Here is an 18,743-nt window from a genome sequence, read left to right as displayed (position 1 = left end):
CCTGCTAATGTGCTTGGGAAAGCAGCAGAAGATGAACAAGTTCTTGGGCCCTGCACCCCTATGGGAGACCTGGAGGAATCTCCTGGCTCCTGGCTTCAGCCTGGCCCAGCCATGGCTATTGCAGCCGCCTGGAGAGTGAACGAGTGGATGGATCTCCCTGTCTCTTCCTCTCTCTGTTTTTCAAATAAATACTTTTTCTTTTTAAAAAAAAAAGGCCCATTTGAAAGAATTATACATCTCCAGGGAGTTGCAAAAATAGTGTGGAGAGATCCTGTGTCCACTCAGTTTTCCCCAGTGATGACAGCAGGATCACAACCAGGAGAGTGACATCGGTGAAAAATGCATGCAGAGCCACTGTGATGGTGCAACCAGCTAAGCCTCCACTGCGGCATCCCATGTGGGAGCTCTGGTTCAAGTCCCAGCTGTACCACTTCCAAATCCACTTCTTACTAATGTGCCCAGGGAAGCAGCATGGGATGGCTAACGTACATGGCCCCTCCCACCCATGTGCTCAATTCGAAATACCAGCACTGTGCGAGGTAGTGCAACGCACTGCACCACCATGCCCAGCCTCAGGGGAGAACTGCGCGTGTGCTGATCAGCAAGACCTGCTGTGGAGAATGACAATGCAACAGGAAGGAGAGAGTGCTTGACACGGTGTCAGAGAGGCAAGAGGAACGGAACCTTGTGTACAGGGCTGAGGTGGCTTCGGCAGCTCACCAACTGTGGAAACAAGGCCAACAGAATGCAGAGCACAGGTGCTCAGAACGTGCACAAGTGTTCTTTAGAAGACTCCTGATTTTGCAGAAAATGGAAACCACAGTCGTTAGCAGAGGCCAAGGCAGGACACAGGACTGCAGTGTCCTCCGGGAGGGTGGAAGAATGAATGGTCCAGGAGAGGCCCCAGTACCACGATACCCAGAGTTCTGGGCAATATCAAGAACTTGTGAAGGTTAGTGGCTGTGGATGGAACGTGAGACCAGTGCGTGTGGCTGCAGGGTCCCCAGAGATGTAGTGAGGGGCAGGCCGCAGTCAGTTCTGGCAAGCAAGCAAATCAGAGCCAAAGGCCCTTCTTCTGAGAAGAAGCTTTAGAAAAAAAAAAAAAAACAAGCTGTGTTTATTTATTTGAAAGGCAAGGGGGAGAAAGAGATCAGTCTATTTTTCGCCCATGGTTCTCTCCCCTAATGGCTGCAATAGTCAGAGCTGGACAAATTCAAAAGCCTGGAACTCTACCTGGATCTTCCACATCAGTGGCAGGGGTCCAAGTACTTGGGCCATCACGCACTGCCTTCCCAGGAGTGTCGGTAGGGAGCTGAACTGGAAGTGGAGCAGGTGGGACTTGAACCGGCACTCTGATATGGAATGCCGGCAACGAAAGTGGCAACTTAACTCATTGTGCCACAGTCCTGGCCCCAGCCCAGGGTTTCCGAAGGTGTGTGCAAGAGAGTGACTGTTTAGCCAATGACACACAGGCTTTACATGAAGTAGAAGGATGTGCAGTCAGGAGCAGTGAGGACCATGGAAAGGGTGGGCTCAATAGTTGCAGTTCTAGTGTAGGTGAAGATGACATGGGGCTGGGTCCCTCCTGTCTGAAGGTCCTGCTATCTCATCCCCAGTTGCTTAGTTGCTTTTTCTCAAACTATCAATATCCCAAAGAAATATTCTATCTGCCTCGTTCTCTAAAGGGGATGGAAATACAGCCTTAGCTCTGCAGTTTCCCAAAAACATTATTTATTTTCACTTCATTTGAAAAGCAGAAAGAGCGTCCAATGCAGTAGCCTAGTGGATAAAGTCCTCGCCTTGTGTGTGCTAGGATTCCATATGGGTACTGCTTCATATCCTGGCTGCTCCACTTCCCTTCCAGCTCCCTGCTTGTGGCCTGGGAAAGCAGGGGAGGATGGCCCAAAGCCTTGAGACCCTGTACCCACGTGGGAGTCCAAAAGAAGCTCCTGCCTTCAGATCAGCTCAGCTCCAGTCGTTGCAGTCACTTGCGGAATCAATCAGCGGATGGAAGATCTTTATTTCTGCCTCTGCCTCTCTCTGTACATCTGCCTTTCCAATAAAAATAAATAAATCTTTAAAAAGAAAAGCAGTAAGAGAGACACAAGGAAATTTTTCATCTGTTGGTTCAATCTTCAAATGCCACAACAACCAGCGCTGGGCCAGGCTGAAGTCAGGAACCAAGAACTTAATTTGGGCCTCTCATGGGGGTAGCAGGGACCCAACTTTAGCCAGTAAGGCTGCCTCCCATATGTGTATCAGAGTCTCCGCCCTCCCTCTCCTTCCGCCTCCCCCCGACAGCACACTGTAACCGCTGCTCTGAACCTGTGTTTTTCGCATTATACACTTTTCTGTACAGGTGCTCAAAAAATGCTTTTGAATCTCCCTCCTAGAACACAGTTGATTGGAATTAATCTCTTCCGGAAAACTACTTACCCCCAAGGCACTCTGGGATTTGTAGTTATCGAGTCCTGTGTAGGAAGCGTGGACTAGCCACAAGACATGTGCTGGAAAATAATGTGCTCCTCCAGCAGCATTGTGAGAGGACAAATTGTACCATGTTATGCAAGTTCCTATCATGAATCCATTATAACAAAGTATTAATTCACTGGAATAACTAAGATTTCTAGCAGCAATGATAGATTCAGAACTGTCTTGGCATCAGGAAATCAAAATTAACCAATGTACCCTCAAATGATCCATTTAAGCAGAAAGAGGCAGAACACACTTTTTTTTTTTCACATAGTACTCTCTAAAACACCATTTTTCCAACCTTAATGTACGGTGAATTCTTCCAAGAGTCTTGCCAACATGCAGATTGTGCTTCTGTGGTTTTGGGGCAAGCTCAGAGAGCTTCTGCAGTTCCACAAAATTTCTGGCATTACCCATGTTGCTGGTGAATAGACCCCATTGGAAGTAGCAAAGATGTGGCATTTGAGTGTAATTTTTTTAAAGTTTAGTTTAATTTTGATGATGTTTACATATTTGACCCATTTGGACCACTGATTAGAGTGAGAAAGGTTGAGGAATGGGGGATTGGGTGTGAGACAACTGCCTCCTAGCTCCATTTTCCTTTATGTATCTGGGAAAAGTCAGGGCAGGGTTACTCCCAACAGCCCAACTGCAGCAGTGCTCAGGAATGGGGGATGGCCACCCAATGTCATCCCAGGGTTCCCAATGTGGAGCATGCTCCGAAGATATTGCTTAAGTGATTTCAATAGTTCTGAAATGTTGTTGATTTCATTGCTCCAAGGTTGAGGAAATCCTTCCAAGGTCCATTGGCTGAGATAGTCCAATTCACTCAGTTTTGATTCTCTCATATACTCACTGTCAAAACTTGACAGGGAGAGCTGTCCAGTTTATTCTACTTTCCATGGTGCTAGTTGCTCTCTGCAGGACTCAATGATCTGTCATGTATCCCCATGTTCCTCTGGGCATGCCATCCACTACACAGGCCTCAGTAGTAACCACATACTTCATGGCCAGACCACAGATCCTGTGATTTTCTCTGTGATTGGAGTTTCAAGACTAGTGGTCTAGTTGGGGGTCCCCAAAGAAACCCCTGCAGAGGTGACCCTAGCCTGGCTCTTGTGTGTGCCAGCCAGTGTCTGGTCCAGCTCAGTCCTTTACCCACTTCAGTCTACACAAACACCAGTGGCTGCAGTGACCTGATTAGTTCTATCCCCAGCCCCATCTCATATGCAAATCAATGGATGCTGCAGCCCAGCCCAACCCTGCTCATCACATGCTAGACTGTCACACACATCAGAGGGAACTGCAGCCTAATCAAGTGAGTCCAATTAACCCCACCAGGCCTGCCCCCAGCCTTGCTTTGTGCGCATATCGGTATGTGCAGCAGACTGGTTCAGTCAATCCTACATCCCATTTGGTTCTGGTACACACCAATGGGTGCTACAGCCTGGCTCAGCCAACCAATCCCACCATCTAGCACATACTCATGCTGGTAGGAGCTACCGCCTGTCCAGCCAGGCCCACCCCCAACCATTTCTTAGGTGGTTCTATGGTCTAGCCTGACAGGACATACCCCTAGTCCCAGCACCTGCTAGCCAATGTTGCAGCAAAGTCCAAGTAATCTGTGCTTACTCTGGCTCCTGCATGCTCAAGTCGATATGGTGACTTAGACGGCATGGCTCTCCCCTAGCCAAGCTCACTTAATGTTTCCTTGGGGACCCCCCTAACTGGACCACTGGTCTCAAAACACCAACCACAGGGAAAATCACAGGATCCGTGGTCTAGCCGTGAAGTCCGTGTGACAGAACTGGGCCTCCATGGTTGCTGAGGCCTGTGTAGTGGATGGCAAGCCCAGAGGTACTGTTAAGGTCCGTTTTTGTCAATTCCCCAGGAACAACAAAGAGCTTCACTGGTAATGCAAAAGCAAGCAGAGTTTATTGTTCCAGCATGCTGGGGTCAGGCTGTTCTTGGAGCACACAAGCCAACCAGGGAGGGGTCCGACCCCGAACCAGAAAAAAGCCAGTGATTATATAGACCCTTTTGGCTGTTACATGCATCATAGCCTGTGCAAATCCAAACACAGCAATCAGCTTAAAGAGTAACATACTTCAAACACATCATCCAATTAGCTTAAAGAGTAACATACTTCAAACACATCGTCTTTATGGGCTCTGGGTATCAGTAGCTCATCCTGCTTGCTGCAACCAGCGATGCCACCGTCCACCTGCACCCAGGTGTATTCTATGGATAGGGCTTGGGACTGGTCACAAGCCACAGAAAAAGACATGTTTATCACTAAGGTGGAATTTTCCAATGGTCCTGACTTAGTAAAGTAGCAGTTTCTTGGCATGAAGCGGCCTAACAGTACATGGGGACATGATAGATTATTGAGTCCTGCAGAGAACATGAGAGTTCTTTTCTATTTTCTAGCTGATTGTTGTGTAAGAAAGTCATTGTTTAGCCAGCAACCCCACCTACCAGTTCCAGTAGCTTGACCACAAAATCTACATATAATGATCACCTTTCCTCCTTCACGTTGTGGATTTTGTGATACTGGCTCTACCTCGGTGACAACGCAGATGCAAGCAGGAACGTGTCTGATTTCCTCCACTGCTTGTGGTATATGTCCTTTATCATGTCTCTTCTGCTTTCTTAGAGGAATTTTTTTTTTCGTAGATCAAGAATGGGGATTCAATTTATTAAGTACTGGCCTCACTTTCTATGTTCTGTATCTTGGTGGTCTGGGAATTTCTCACCTGAGCATCTACTGCTTTTGTGATCAGAGAGAACACTGGAGATCCTTCTCTGAGTCTTCTCCCCTTACCCAGCGTGGCCGGTTGTTCCGCTCTGAGCACTGTCCTCTCCCACGACACTCGCCCAGGAGCCAAGGTTGTCTGCAGCTCCAGCTTGACATTAACCTTTAGACACAATAATAGAATTCCCAGGAGTGGTTAGGAAATTCCATGAATTTTACCAGGATGCAAACATTCCTGAAAGCTCCTCTCATTCACACTGGGACAGCAGGACGTTCCTGAGTTCACTCCCACCTCAGTGCATCCATCCTAGAGGTTCTTTGCACCTCTAGGAGTCCGTCTAGGGGGCCCAAGGAGTAGTAACCAGTAGCTATAGCAAGGCAGATACCTGGGTTTTTTAATCTCTACAACTCCTTTATAATGCAATCTTTACAGGCCTAGATTTAAATTTCTCCCCCCATTTTAAAAATAAGATTTATTTATTTTTATTGGAAAATCAGATGTACAAAGAGGAGGAGAGACAAAGATGGAGATCGTTCCATTTACTGGTTCACTCCCCAAGTGGTTGCAATGACGGGAGTTGAGTCGATCTGAAGTCAGGAGCAGGGAGCTTCTCCCAGGTCTCCCACGTGGGCGCAGGTTCCCGAAGCCTTGGGCCGTCCTCCACTGCTTTCCCAAGTCACAAGGAGGGAGCTGGATGGGAAGCAGGGCTGCCTGGACTGGAACCGGCACCCATAAGGGATCATGGTGTATGAAGGCGAGGACTTGAGCCACTAGGCTACCACGCCACACCCTCTCTTGTGGTTTTAAGAAAAGGAGACAGAAATCAGAGACAAATTCAGATCCACCCAAAATTGTGATCCCTGGGAAGTCCCTCAGGAACTCGTGGGTTATCCATCAAAGCTCAGAAGAGTCCCGAGAGCTGCTCAGGCCTCTGCAGCCACAACTCCGCTCTGCAGAAGTTCTCTGCTTGGGTCTGGTTTACCTATGAGGACAGTGAAAGCACAACGCGCCCAACTGCAGCTGTGAAGGTTCATCACGGGCTAACGCTCATCCAGAGCACCGCGTGAGCACCGGCCACGCTGCTTTTCATATCAAAGGATGCTTAGAGGACAGCGAGGGAGAGTACTTTATACTGCGTGGGTCGGACCAGGTGAACTGGCTGCGCTGGATCTTGGACGATTCGTGGGCTGTGCCAGCACCTCCGCACCGGCAGGGGGCTCTGTTCGCAGCTGCCCGCACCGCGGTGAGGGCGTGACCTGGCGAGGGGCGGGGCGGGGCTCACGGCACTGGGGCGGGGCCTGGCGAGGGGCGGGGCGCAGGGCACTGGGGCGGGGCCTGGCCAGCGGCCAGCCTTGAGCCTGGGCCGGGTGAACCGACGCGGCTGTCCCCGCGGGGCCTTGCAGGTAGCAGGCGGCGTTCGGCCCGGCTTGAATTTCGATCTCAGATTCTCTCGGGCCTGTTTAACGCCGCGTCGGGTTGAGGGAGCGCCTGACCCAAAGCGAAACCGGAAGCCTCGCCGCGGTGATTTGACCCTTCCTGGATTGGCGGGGTAGGTGGAGGGGAGGCGGAGGGTGACCCTGGGGGGACTAGGCCTTTCCCGGGCTAGGGTCGCTTACGTGGGGCAGGCCGGATCCAGGAAGGGGCCCGTCTGGGGTGCTGAAATTTGGGGTGCTGGGAGTTTGAAATTTCCCAGTTGGGCGGGACGTGGGGTGGGACTTCGGGCTTGGATTCAAATCGGATTTGGGGACGGACGCTTCTGAACCCGCTAGACTCGGTGCCGGCTGGGGACCTTGGGCGAGGGAAGATTCCCTCCGGGGTCTGGGAACAGGAAGAAGCACCTGGGGCCCGGGAGTCCCCCGAGCTCCGATGGGAAGGGCCAGGGTCTCCGATCTTGCAGAGAGCTGAGGCTCCCCCTCCCCTAGCTGTCCATGGCTGGCAGGGCCCGCAGAGAGGCGGTGCAGGCCGCGGCCCGCGAGCTCCTCAAGTTTGTGAACCGGAGCCCCTCTCCTTACCACGGTAAGTGACCAGGGCAGAGGGGGTCGGGGCCATGCCCCCACCAGGTTCCCTGGCGGTGAGAGAGTTCTTCTCTCGTAGTCGTGGCCGAATGCCGCAGCCGCCTCCTCCAGGCTGGCTTCCACGAGCTCAAGGAGACAGAGAGCTGGGATATCAAGCCGGAAAGCAAGGTACTGGGGGAGCGGCGGCGGGAAGGCCTGAGCGCCAAGGCCCTTGGGCACCCGCGTCTCACTGACCCCCTGCCTGTCCTCTCTGCCCCTAGTACTTCCTCACCAGGAACTCTTCCACCATCATCGCTTTTGCAGTGGGGGGCCAGTATGTTCCCGGCAATGGCTTCAGCCTCATCGGGGCCCACACGGACAGCCCGTGCCTCCGGGTGAGGGGACCCGCTTGGGAGAGTGTGGTTGGAGCAGGGGTGCGGGAGGACTCTTTGGCCCCTGCCTCCACTCCGCAGCCCTACATCCGGCTCTGAGATTCCCTGCCTTGGAAATGGTCTTCCTCTCATCCCCGCCCTTACCTGTTTGCACTCAGGTGAAGCGTCGCTCTCGCCGCAGCCAGGTGGGCTACCATCAGGTCGGCGTGGAGACCTACGGTGGAGGGATCTGGAGCACCTGGTTTGACCGTGACCTGACCCTGGCTGGGCGAGTCATCGTCAAGGTGGGAACTAGGGGTGACAATTCGATGTGGCGATACCCCAGCCCAAGGAAGGGCAGTGTGGGTTGGAGGATGCCTTGCTTACTCTGGATAAAGTGAGAGCTTTAGGCAGCCAGGGTCAAGAGGGCTGACCTGGCCTGGGCTGCTGCAGTGCCCTTCCTCAGGACGGCTGGAGCAGCGGCTGGTGCACGTGGAGCGGCCCATTCTGCGCATCCCACATTTGGCCATCCACCTGCAGCGAAATGTCAACGAGAACTTCGGGCCCAACACGGAGACGCACCTGTGAGACTTGGGCGGGGTTCCGGGGGCTGGGAGGGGCGGGGCAAGCTGCCAGGTGACGGAAGGGGTTCCTAAATGGGAACTGAGTGAGAGACCACTGCCCAGTGGGCAAGGACTCTGTCCTCTTCTACACAGAGGACCCTCACAGCTGCACCACCAGGGAACTGAAGGGCCCACCGGGAGACACTTGCGCCCATGGGTGCTCCACTCTGCCAAGTGCCCCAGCCCTCCCCACACCCCCACTTTGTGCCTCTCCCCACAGTGTCCCTATCCTTGCCACAGCAGTCCAGGAGGAACTAGAGAAGGGAACTCCTGAGCCAGGGCCTCCCAGTGCTACCGTAAGAGGGACCCCTGCTTGTGGGAGATGGTGGGCAAAGGGGAACAGCCCCGACCCCTGGGAGGGGGTAAGGACAGGCAGCCCACACCCGCCCTCCTGCCAGCAACTTCTGCCCCACAGGACGAGCGGCACCACCCAGTCCTTATGTCCCTGCTTTGTGCCCATCTGGGCCTGAGCCCTGAGGAGATCTTGGAGATGGAGCTGTGCCTGGCAGACACGCAGCCAGCGGTGAGCAGTGGTGGCTGCGCTTAGCCAACTGGGGTGGGGGATCAGGGGGTTCCCAGCCAGCCCCAGCTGAAGCACTGATGGCTGCCCCTGCCATTGCTGTTGTTGTCCCTGTGCTGCCTGCTTCTGGGGGCGGTGGTTCTCAAAAAGACACCCACCCAGCAGGACTATCTGGGGGACGGGGGACAGCCTGTCCTGGGCCCTTGTTGCAGGCTTCCCAGGGAGTCTGCTACAGGTGATGCCTGTGAGAGAGAGAAGCCAGTGCAGCCCTGTCTCATTCCCAGCAGTTGGCTGAAGGAGCCTGAGATGGCCTGATTGTCTTCAGGCATCCTGTCCTGCTGGAATGTCCACTGGTCCTCTGTTTCCTTTCCCACCCATGCCTTGTCCTACCAGAAGCCGTCAGGACTAGAGGGCTGCCCCTCATGCGACTCAGCCCCAGCCCAGCCCTTTGTGCCCAGCCAGGGCCAGGGAGAGGGTGCACACCAGCTCAGGCCCCGAGAGGCCCCTGTGTGAGCAGGGCTGGGGTTCAAGGTCAGGCTGACGGATCTGTCTGTGCAGGTGCTGGGTGGAGCCTATGATGAATTCATCTTTGCCCCTCGGCTGGATAATCTGCATAGCTGCTTCTGTGCCCTGCAGGTGAGGAGCTGCTCCCCTCCCCCACCCGGGTGCCCAGGAGAGGTTGAGCGTGGGGGAGGTGCTGCAGCTCCCTGGGGAACTACTGCAGGCTGCTGGGAAAGCACTTCTGGCCTTGGCCCTGACCTGGGGCACAGGTCCCGGAAGCTGGTGCCTGTGTGTCTTACTCTCTCCATGTTCCTGTGGCAGCTTCCTAAGTTACCCATCTCCGCCTCATGGGGAGCAGTGACCTCACAGTCCTCCAGGGTGGCAGCATGCCTCTCCCTCTATTTCCCCCACCCTGGCTGAAGCCAGCCAGCCTTCCCCCGGTGCTGGGGTATTGAGGCACCGTCTTTTCCTCCTCATCACGTGCTGTTGCCTGTTCCTTTAACCCCAGCCAGCTCCCTTGCTTTCTGCGTTGCCCTCCTCACCGTTCCTCCCGTGCTCGGCTTTCACCTGTGACTATGACTGCACCTGCTCCTGCCACCTCCTAACTACTCCAGTCACAGGCCGATTCCTTCATGCCGTCTGGCTTTCCCAGAGTTTCAGCTTCTCCCCATCTTCTCCTTCCTCCTGCCTAGGGGAGCACCCAAAAGACAGTCCCTCCCATCCCAGTTGGAAAGGTCCTCGCCAGACCCTCTGCCACGAGAGCACACTGGATGTGCCCAGAGCGTACTGCCCTGAGGGACTGGAGCAAGAGGGGTGAGGATGATGCTCTTGTCTCCCTCCCCAAACTAGGCCTTGATCGACTCCTGTGCGACCCCTACCTCACTGGCTAAGGAGCCACACGTACGCATGATCACACTCTATGACAACGAAGAGGTATGTGGAGGGCTCCCCAAACCGTGCAATCTCACGCAGCCAGGGCATGCCAGACCCCATCATGAATCAGGGCTGCTCTGGAGCAGCCCCAACCCCACCGCCACCTTGTCCTGCCTCAGCACAGCTCTTCCTCTGCTGTAACCTCATCACCTATATTTCTATGCCCTGTTTGAGCAGCTCCTTCCCCAAGGACACAGACTGACCCCAATTTGGCCTGGCAACCCCAGAGCTCAGCATGTTGTAGTAGGGCCTCCTGAGACATGTGCATGTTAGGCAGCAGCCTTCGCTGCTGTGACAGCGCTGGTAGCGCTCACGTGACTAACCAGGGCAGAGTCTGCGGCTCTGGATCGATTGCCACCATCCTGAACCTGAGGCTTGCCGCTGTAGAGCCAGGCTGCCTGTTCCAAGTTCAGGGAGAGGGCGTAGGGGGTGGGCCTTTCAGGGCGTGATCTAGAGGTGACATCAGGTTCCGAAGAACTTGGCATTGCCATGCCTAGCTGCAAAGGAGGCTGGAAGTATCATCTCGAGCTGGGTAGTCATGTGCTTAGTGGCACATAACTTTAGTGTTCTGTTATAAATGGTGTCCCAGACAATTAGCCGCCTCTGTCACAGGCGTGAGCAATTGACCCAGGCTCCTTGGGCACCCTGTCCAGTCTCAGATGTGAGGGAGGAAGGGGGTAATATGGGGAAGGAACACCAGCAAGTGCTACTTTTGCCCCAGAAAAATTAATTTGAGTTCTAGCCCAGTGTCGGGTGTTCAGGGATGACTCAGGATCGGGGGTGTTGCTGAGAACACTCCCTATTCCACCCAGTGGGGTGACCCTGTCGGGTTCGGCCAGTGTAGGCTTTGGGCCCCTGCTGGCTCAGGCCGCAGCTTCATGAGTCTGCTGCCTCCAGGTGGGGTCCGAGAGTGCCCAGGGCGCCCAGTCGCTGCTGACGGAGCTGGTGCTGCGCCGGATCTCTGCCTCGTCACAGCACGTGACAGCCTTTGAGGAAGCCATCCCCAAGTCCTTCATGATCAGCGCTGACATGGCCCACGCCGTGCACCCCAATTATGTGTAAGTCTCCTGTGCCAGAGACACAGCTGGGGACCCAGGCTCAGCCCCGCTCTGGACCCACCTCCCCTACCCCATTCTTCCATCCACGGCTGGGGGTTTGCAAACTTTCCTAGGCTCGACTCTGTCGTCACAGAATGCCTGAGTGGCCATGTTGAACATCAGATTCACCTCTGGTTGTGTGCAGCCTGGACCTCTTGTGTTTAGGATGTGCCTTTCCCCGGGCTGGGCAGGAGAGGGTGCTGTGATCCATTAGTACTGTCTGTCTGGGGAAAGCAGGTGGCTTGTCCATCCCTGACCTCTGACTCCCTCCTACAGGGACAAGCATGAGGAGAACCACCGGCCCCTATTCCACAAGGTGAGGTGCTCTGTTTGTCCTTGGGATAGACTTGCGGGCCTTCCTTTTCCCCAGGCCTGTCACCACTTCCACCTTTCCCCAGGGTCCCGTGATCAAGGTGAACAGCAAGCAACGCTATGCCTCCAATGCCATTTCCGAAGCCCTGATCCGAGAGGTGGCCAGCCATGTCGGGGTGCCCCTACAGGTGAGGGGATGCTGCCTGGCGGAAGCTGGCTGGAAACATCAAGCAGCTGAGACCCCAGGGACAGGGGACTTGGGTGGAGGGGGTTTTGATGGGGTGGGAGCAGGACTTTGGGGTAAAGACAGAACTGGCTTCTGTCGTGACCTGGGGTTGGTCTCCTCATTGGAGTCTGTTTTCACATCTATATTATGGGGCAATAGCAATGCCCACTTCGCTGCATTTCTGTGAAGGTTAAAGATGCCATGTGCTCCTGAATATGGTGGATAAGTCCTGCTTTTTCTCTCACTTCCCCTGGGCTTGTTTCTCTTATACCATAGGGGCTCCTACAAGGCAAGTTCAAGGCAGGAGAGTCCAGAGTCCCAATTCTGCATTTTTCCTTTCACTTTGGACATTATCTGTCTAGTCCTTTCCCCTCTGCACATGTGTACGCACATGTGATTTTGTGTGTATGTGTGTGTATGCATGTGTATTTCTATCAGAGACTGGGAAAGCAGGTTGGCTCTGTGACACACAGCAAGCGATCAGATGTGGTCAGCACAGGGTCCGTGGCATCCCGACTCCCAGCTTGGCTCCCCACACAGTCCTGCTCTGCCCTACTTGGGGCTGAGCTATGCCGTGTTCAAGAAGGCTTCTGGGAGGAGCCTTGACCTTTGAGCCAAGAGCTCACTGCTGGGCAAGTGGCAGCTGTGAGAGGACCTGTGGAAGAACATTCTAGGCAGAGGTGGAAAGAGGACAGGAATAAACCTGGTTGGTTTAGGAGGATGACAGGAAAAGTCCACCCAGGCCAGTTGCACAGGCTCAACATTGATTCAGTAAAGAACCCACATTGATCACCCCCTAGCATGTCTCCCTGGCCACTTCTGTCCAGTTGCTTCCTCAGGCCATCCTGTAGCCTTTGCATTTCCTGTCACATGAAACTGGGGCCCAGATGCAACGGCTCAGAGTTCATTCCTGGCCCGTGCTGCTGCCGTGTCACTTGCATCCTTGCTGGCGCTCCTGCTGCAGGGCGCTAGGAAGCCTCCCAGCAGGTGCTGCTGGTCCTGCCCCACACGTTTCCTTGTCACCTGGACAGGCGATGATTTGTATCCTGGTTGATAACCCTTGCCTACCTCAGTCATCTCATTACACTTTACTGGGGGGAACAAAGTCTCTCCTCCCAATTCATTCATCCTTTCCATCTGTTGCCTCTGTGATGTGGAACGTCCCTCCCCTCATTGATCAAGGCTGTTCAGTTATGAAATAGAATCTCTCTCGGAAAGGCAAGATAAATGTGATTCTTTTCCTTTTAATAAAAACCACTTTTCAGGGTGAACTGTCATCAGATGGTAACAAATAAGGATTTTTTTTTGTCCTCTCTTTTGAAAAATATTATTTGAAACATATTGAGACAGCACGATTGATCTGTCTCCTGTTTGCTGTTTCACGTTTTGAATGGCTGCAATGGCCAGGGTGGGGCCAGGACCCAGGAGATTCATCCAGGTGTCATATGCAGGCTTAGGGCCCAAGCACTTACACACTACTGCAGCTTTTCCTAGGCCATTAGCAGGGACCTGGATGGAAGTGGAACATCTGGGACATGAACTAGCACCCATGTGGGCTGCTAGCATCTTTGACTGTAGGTTAACTTGCTTTGTCACAAAGCTTGTCCCTCCTCTTTTTGACTGCGGTAGAACTGGGGAATCCTATCTACTTAATAAACATCAGTTGTTGCTTAAATTGTTCTGACCTTGGCCAATAGGGGGAGCCCTTCCAGTGGCACTCCCATGCCCCTTGATTCTTGAGCACCCCTCTGCTGTTTTGCACAAGATGGCTGGTACACTTTCATTTCTCTCCTACACTGGAGATCAAGCTTTGGGTGAGCAGTGGAATTAGGGACCATGGTTTGGATAGAACTGTTTGTCGAATTGGGGAGCAGTACTTGGGAGCCATGCTCATGATATTGCCAGGGAAAATACAAACATTTTAAAAATCTTGTGTTGAGGGGGCAGTGTGGTAGTTCTGTAGACTAATCCTCTGCCAGTAAGCGCCAGCATCCCTGGTTACTGGTTCATGTCCTGGCTGCTCCACTTCTAATCTAGCTTGTTGCCTGGGGAAGCAGCAGAGGAGGGCTGAAGTACTTGGGCCCCTGTACCCAAAGTTGACGTGGAGGAAGCTCTTTGAAGCACTAAAACTGATGTGTGTGTGTGTGTGTGTGTGTGTGTGTGTGTGTGTGTGTGTGTGTGTGTGTGTGTGTGTGTATGTGTGTGTTTAGGGGACAGTAATTACACCTAAGGGTGATAGGACAAATGTAGAAGCTCCCTGCTTGCTAGTGGATTGCTTGCAGGAGGTGGAGTGACAGTAGCTGGAGGGTGCTGGCCCTACAGATGGAGACACTGGGACCAGTTAACTCCCATCACTTCTCACCCATGTCCCAGGCACGGGCGCAGCAATTGGAGCTTCCTCCTAGCCATCTGGGGCCCACTGTAGAAGCATGTTTGGGGGTGCAGGCATGCTCCTGAGTCTGCCCCTTTTTGCAGGACCTCATGGTCAGGAACGACTCCCCCTGTGGTACCACCATTGGACCCATCTTGGCTTCGCGGCTGGGGCTACGGGTGCTGGACCTGGGCAGCCCCCAGCTGGCCATGCACTCCATCCGGGAGACAGCCTGCACCACAGGAGTGCTCCAGACCCTCACCCTGTTCAAGGTAACACCCAGTCCCTCCTCCCACTCTGGCCAGGATTGGTTGCTCAGGCAGCATTGCCATCACTGAGTGGCTGGTCTTGCTGCTGTGGGCTACTGGTCACAAGGCCACTGCATGGGAAGACAGAGGTTTATCCCAAGGCTCAGGTCCCACAGGAGGACCTCCATCCTGGGGCTGATGGTGGTGGGAGGTGAGAGGGGACACTGCTTCCATCTGACCCACACTGCCTCCTACTTCAGGGCTTCTTTGAGCTGTTTCCTTCTCTGAGCCGGAAACTCATGGTGGACTGAGGCCTTGTGGGAAGATTGCTCCCGCATTCCTGGGCTCCCGGACCCAGGAGGAGCTCAGCCAAGCTGAAGCTGGATGATTAAAGAAGGTTTTGCACTCACACGCTCTCCTGTGCTTATTTGGGCACTTGGAGGGGTGGAAGTTGAGCTGGGCTGGAACCTGTGAGCCAAGATCACAGCAGGTAGGCCCAATGCCCGCCCCCAATATTTTTTGTCTATTCAAAAGTTACTTTATATAGAAAGAGTGTCATGTAGCATTTTTCAGAAACTCAGTGTGATATGCAGAGATTTCCATGTAAAATACATGCAAATTTAATTTAGCAGTGGCAAAAAAATCTGCAGGTTTGTTAACAAAAGCAAGGCCAAAAGCATGATGAAAGGTCCCTGGATTGTAATTGTCTAGTTTGTAGAAGAAATGAGACTGGGCACTAAGGCGATGACAAAGACAGGATCGAATAAGAAAGGTTGCAGAACCAAATGGAGTATGTTGCAATTGTGTAAAACTCATGATGCATATTTTTGAAGATCTGTAAATCTGTACATAGATATGTAGAACACAAGCCTGGAAAGAATGTTCTTTTTAAAAGACTTATTTTTTACTTGAGAGGCCGAGTTACGGAGAAGACACAGACTCTTGTAGAATAGGTCTAGAGACCTAGCAGGAATGAGCTTGAAACCCCTTGTTTAGTTTGGATGAAAGTCTGCTGTGGCGCTTTCCTTCTGGAAGCCCTTTGTGGACCTGCTGTGTCGTGGACAGAGTCCAGATACGTTGTCTAGACCATTGGGACCTTCAGAATCATCTCCTGCCAGCCGCCCAGCTCGTTGGGCACCTTCCCGCATTGGCCCACCTTCCAAGGTCTGTGACAGCACCACCCCGTCAAGGGTTACACCCATGTCTCGTCTCCTGCTACTATGGCCCAGTTGGTCCAGTCATCCAGGCAACTCGCTGACAACTACTAGAAATGAGTAGAAATGGGTGGAGGAGGATGGGTTTCTTGTTTAAAAATGTATTTCTTTTATTTGAAAGGCAGAGTTGTTGAGGGGTGGGGAGAAGCAGAGGGAGATGTTCCAAGGAGAGGATGAGGGAAATAATTAAAAGCAGAAAAAACTGTAGAATGACAAGTGACTCAATAACTGCCAAAATATGAAGCCCTAGATAGAACGAATACTTTCTCAAACCTAACATCTTCAAACATTGAGCTTGCTGGTGACAGAAAGCATAAACCCTCCAGTGCCCATACAATGAATAGAGAAAGTGAAGAAAGAACAACTCAACAAAACAGCATCAAATCCACCTCAGGAAATCTGTTATTCAAATTTTCCAGTGCGTTAAAAAAAAAAAATTCCAGGTTCTTTTGAAAAGAAAGTTTTATGCAAATTTGTTAAATTTATTGGAATGGCAGAGTTGTAGAAAGAGAGGGAGAGAGAGACAGTTTGGTTTTCTATCTATGGCTCACTCCCTTAAAAACTGCCAACAGCCTGGGATGAGCCAGGCCAAAGCCAGGAGCCAGGAAGTCGGTTAGGGTCTCCCACTTAGGTGCTCAAAGACCAAGCACTTGGGTCATCTAAAGCCTTCCTAGGTGCATTTGCAGGGAGCTGGATTACAAGCAGAGCAGGTGCTAGTGTCACACGTGGCAGCTTAACCCACTATACTACACCAGCTCCTTAGCATTTTCACCTGCTTGTGCTCCATGCTGTGGTATCACAGTGGGTAAGGCTGTCACTGCAAGGTGGCTGTCCTGGAAGGCCAACCTTGCTCAGAGGGAACCCAGCACTGGTGGTACGAGCAGAGATACGGATGGAGGTTTGGGCAGCGCCTTACCACCTAGGCATGCAGCATTTGGCTCCTTCCTGTGCTGCAAGCATCACTTCTACGTATTCTTCCCTTCCTTCTCCCTGGGTGATTGTCATAGATGGTGTAGAAGAATCCTGAATGGGACAGCTGTTATGACCCTGTGGGGACTATTGGTAACAACGCAATGTTAAAGGTCCCCACAGAAGACATTGGCTGGAGGTAACCTGCCATGTCGCTCACCGTTGTTCTTCAGGGACACAGTCCCACTAAAGGCTGAGGGCTTTATTTTACTGCCTGACTTGTGTTCAATTCACAGGGCAGTGGAAGGGCCAGGAAATGCACACTCCCGATCCCAGAGCAGCTGTAAGCAGCGGTGGGCAAGGCTCAGGGTCCACACCCTGGTATATGTGGGGTGACAGAGCTCTGGGTGTGCTTTGTGCCAGCTCACAGGGTCTTGCCAGCAGCACAAAGCCTGGCTACCCATGGGCCATCTGCCCCTCCCTGTCTCATCCCTTCATCCCACCAAGGACTTCTTTCTTCACCTCCCCAATGAATTCCTTGCACTTGGAGACTGTCCCTGGGGAAATTTTTGTGAGAGTAAGACTTAGGCAAGGAACTGCTATTTTACTTCGTCACTGTCCTGTGGTTCCCAGCTACACAGTAACGTGAGAAAAAGAGCCACAGATGGAAGGGTTGGAAAGGAAAGAGCAAAACTTGCTTGTTCTATGATTTGTTGTGTCAGCAGACCCCAAAGAAACACTATCCAGTTAGCTGACTGCAAAATCAATATAAAGGAATCAATTCTATTTACAATGAATGGTTAGAAAATGAAATGCTAAAAAGATTTACTTCTACAAAGCTTGAAAATCAAGTGGAATAAATGGAAAAGATACGTAAGATTACCACGGAGAAAATGATAGGGGAGAAGGTAAATACTACTTGAAATAGATATGCTCTGTGTGGACATAAAACTCAATATTGTAAAAGTGCCAATTATCCTCCAAACTGCTACATAGATTCAATGTCACCCTAATAATGTCAACATGCTCTTTCCTCTTGGATTTTCTTCTTGTTTTATGGGAATTGACAAGGTGATTCTACAATATGTAGATATTTGTAAATAAGACACTTTTGAAGGAAAAAAAACTGTCCAGGTGGTTATTAAAACTTATTATAGAGCTTTAGGAATGAAGACAAACAGTGCATTCTCTGGACCAGTGTGGTGGCATAACAGGCTAAACCTCTGCTTGCAGCACTGGCAACCCATAGGGGCAACAGTTTGAGTCCTGGCTATTCCTTTTCTGATCCAGCTCCTTATGACCTGGAAAGGCAGCAGACAATGGCTCAAGTCCTTGAACCCCTGCATTCCATGTGAGAGAACCCTCAAGGCCCTCAGGGAGGCCTCTGATAATCAGGTTTTTGCTTCTGAGCTGTTGCCTGGGGCTGGGACACTGTGAGTTCCCATGATCAGGAGGGGGCCAGAGGAGAGCAGGAGAGGGTGGGAAAGCTGGAGAATATTCTGCAGGCAGGGGTTCTAAAGTGGGGAGATTAAAGTGAGAAGAGGAGTCTGACGCGGTAACCTAGTGGCTAAAGTCCTCACCTTACACACACCAGGATCCCATATGGCCTCTAGTTTATATCCCAGCTGCTCAACTTCCCATTTAACTCCCTACCTGTGGCCTGGGAAAGCAGTCGAGGATGGGCCAAAGCCTTGGGACCCTGCACCTGGGTGGGACACCCAGAAGAAGCTCCTGGTTTCTGATTGGCTTAGCTCCAGCTGTGGCAGCCACTTGTGGGATGATCATCAGACAGATCTTAGTGTATCTCCTTCTCTCTGTATATCTGCCTTTCCAATAAAAATAAGTCTTAAAGAAAAAATCAGTGGGAAGAGAAATGGGTTCCTGCAAAGACTAGGGGTGCAACAGGAGGGAAGGAGGTGACCTTGGGGCCACCTTGGGAATGGAGTGATGACAGGAAAAGATCTCTGACCCCTTCCCTTCTAACGTGGAGGCATTGGCAGGTAGGCTGCCTGGGGTCTTCCCAGTGCCCACCCTGCTCCACGGCCCCTCCACCTGGACTCAGAAGCCGCCCACACCAAGTCTTCCTCCCGTGATGGGGGTTCATCACGTGCTGTGAGAGTGAGGTGGGGGGAGGGGCACAGCCAGTAACAATGCCCATGCACTGGGCCTTCTCTGCCCGACAGCCATTGGGGACCA

At 52.4% G+C, this 18,743-nt stretch overlaps 1 protein-coding gene across 5 annotated transcripts; it reads left to right on the top strand.

Moving 5' to 3' along the window:
* The first annotated feature begins 6,559 nt into the window (after nucleotides 1–6,559).
* LOC121160609 (aspartyl aminopeptidase) lies at nucleotides 6,560–14,833 on the top strand. 5 transcript variants are annotated; one of them, XM_040986566.1, is made up of 15 exons: nucleotides 6,560–6,749; nucleotides 7,151–7,244; nucleotides 7,323–7,411; nucleotides 7,504–7,617; nucleotides 7,773–7,898; nucleotides 8,047–8,177; nucleotides 8,437–8,512; nucleotides 8,632–8,739; nucleotides 9,295–9,372; nucleotides 10,087–10,170; nucleotides 11,068–11,228; nucleotides 11,544–11,583; nucleotides 11,666–11,767; nucleotides 14,281–14,448; nucleotides 14,685–14,833. In XM_040986566.1, the coding sequence occupies exons 2-15, from the start codon at nucleotides 7,157–7,159 to the stop codon at nucleotides 14,733–14,735; spliced, it is 1,416 nt and encodes a 471-aa protein (XP_040842500.1). In that variant the 5' UTR covers nucleotides 6,560–6,749; nucleotides 7,151–7,156; the 3' UTR covers nucleotides 14,736–14,833. The 5 variants fall into 5 exon arrangements, with proteins under 5 accessions (XP_040842500.1, XP_040842498.1, XP_040842497.1 ...); XM_040986564.1 differs by having other exon boundaries at nucleotides 6,560–6,777; XM_040986563.1 differs by having other exon boundaries at nucleotides 6,560–6,777; nucleotides 7,126–7,244.
* Nucleotides 14,834–18,743: the final 3,910 nt, after the last annotated feature.

This window comes from Ochotona curzoniae, unplaced genomic scaffold (assembly GCF_017591425.1).
Source record: "Ochotona curzoniae isolate NIBS_2020 unplaced genomic scaffold, NIBS_Ocur_1.0 contig_4514, whole genome shotgun sequence".
Taxonomy (NCBI): Eukaryota; Metazoa; Chordata; class Mammalia; order Lagomorpha; family Ochotonidae; genus Ochotona; species Ochotona curzoniae.
This window is presented reverse-complemented; position numbering and strand designations above follow the sequence as displayed.

Excerpts from the sequence above, each read along its gene's own strand:
- LOC121160609 (XM_040986566.1), top strand. The coding sequence starts at position 7,157 with ATGGCTGGCAGGGCCCGCAGAGAGGCGGTGCAGGCCGCGGCCCGCGAG. Across the intron at positions 7,412-7,503 it reads ATATCAAGCCGGAAAGCAAG|TACTTCCTCACCAGGAACTC; the intron begins GTACTGGGGGAG and ends CTCTGCCCCTAG. Across the intron at positions 14,449-14,684 it reads AGACCCTCACCCTGTTCAAG|GGCTTCTTTGAGCTGTTTCC; the intron begins GTAACACCCAGT and ends CTCCTACTTCAG.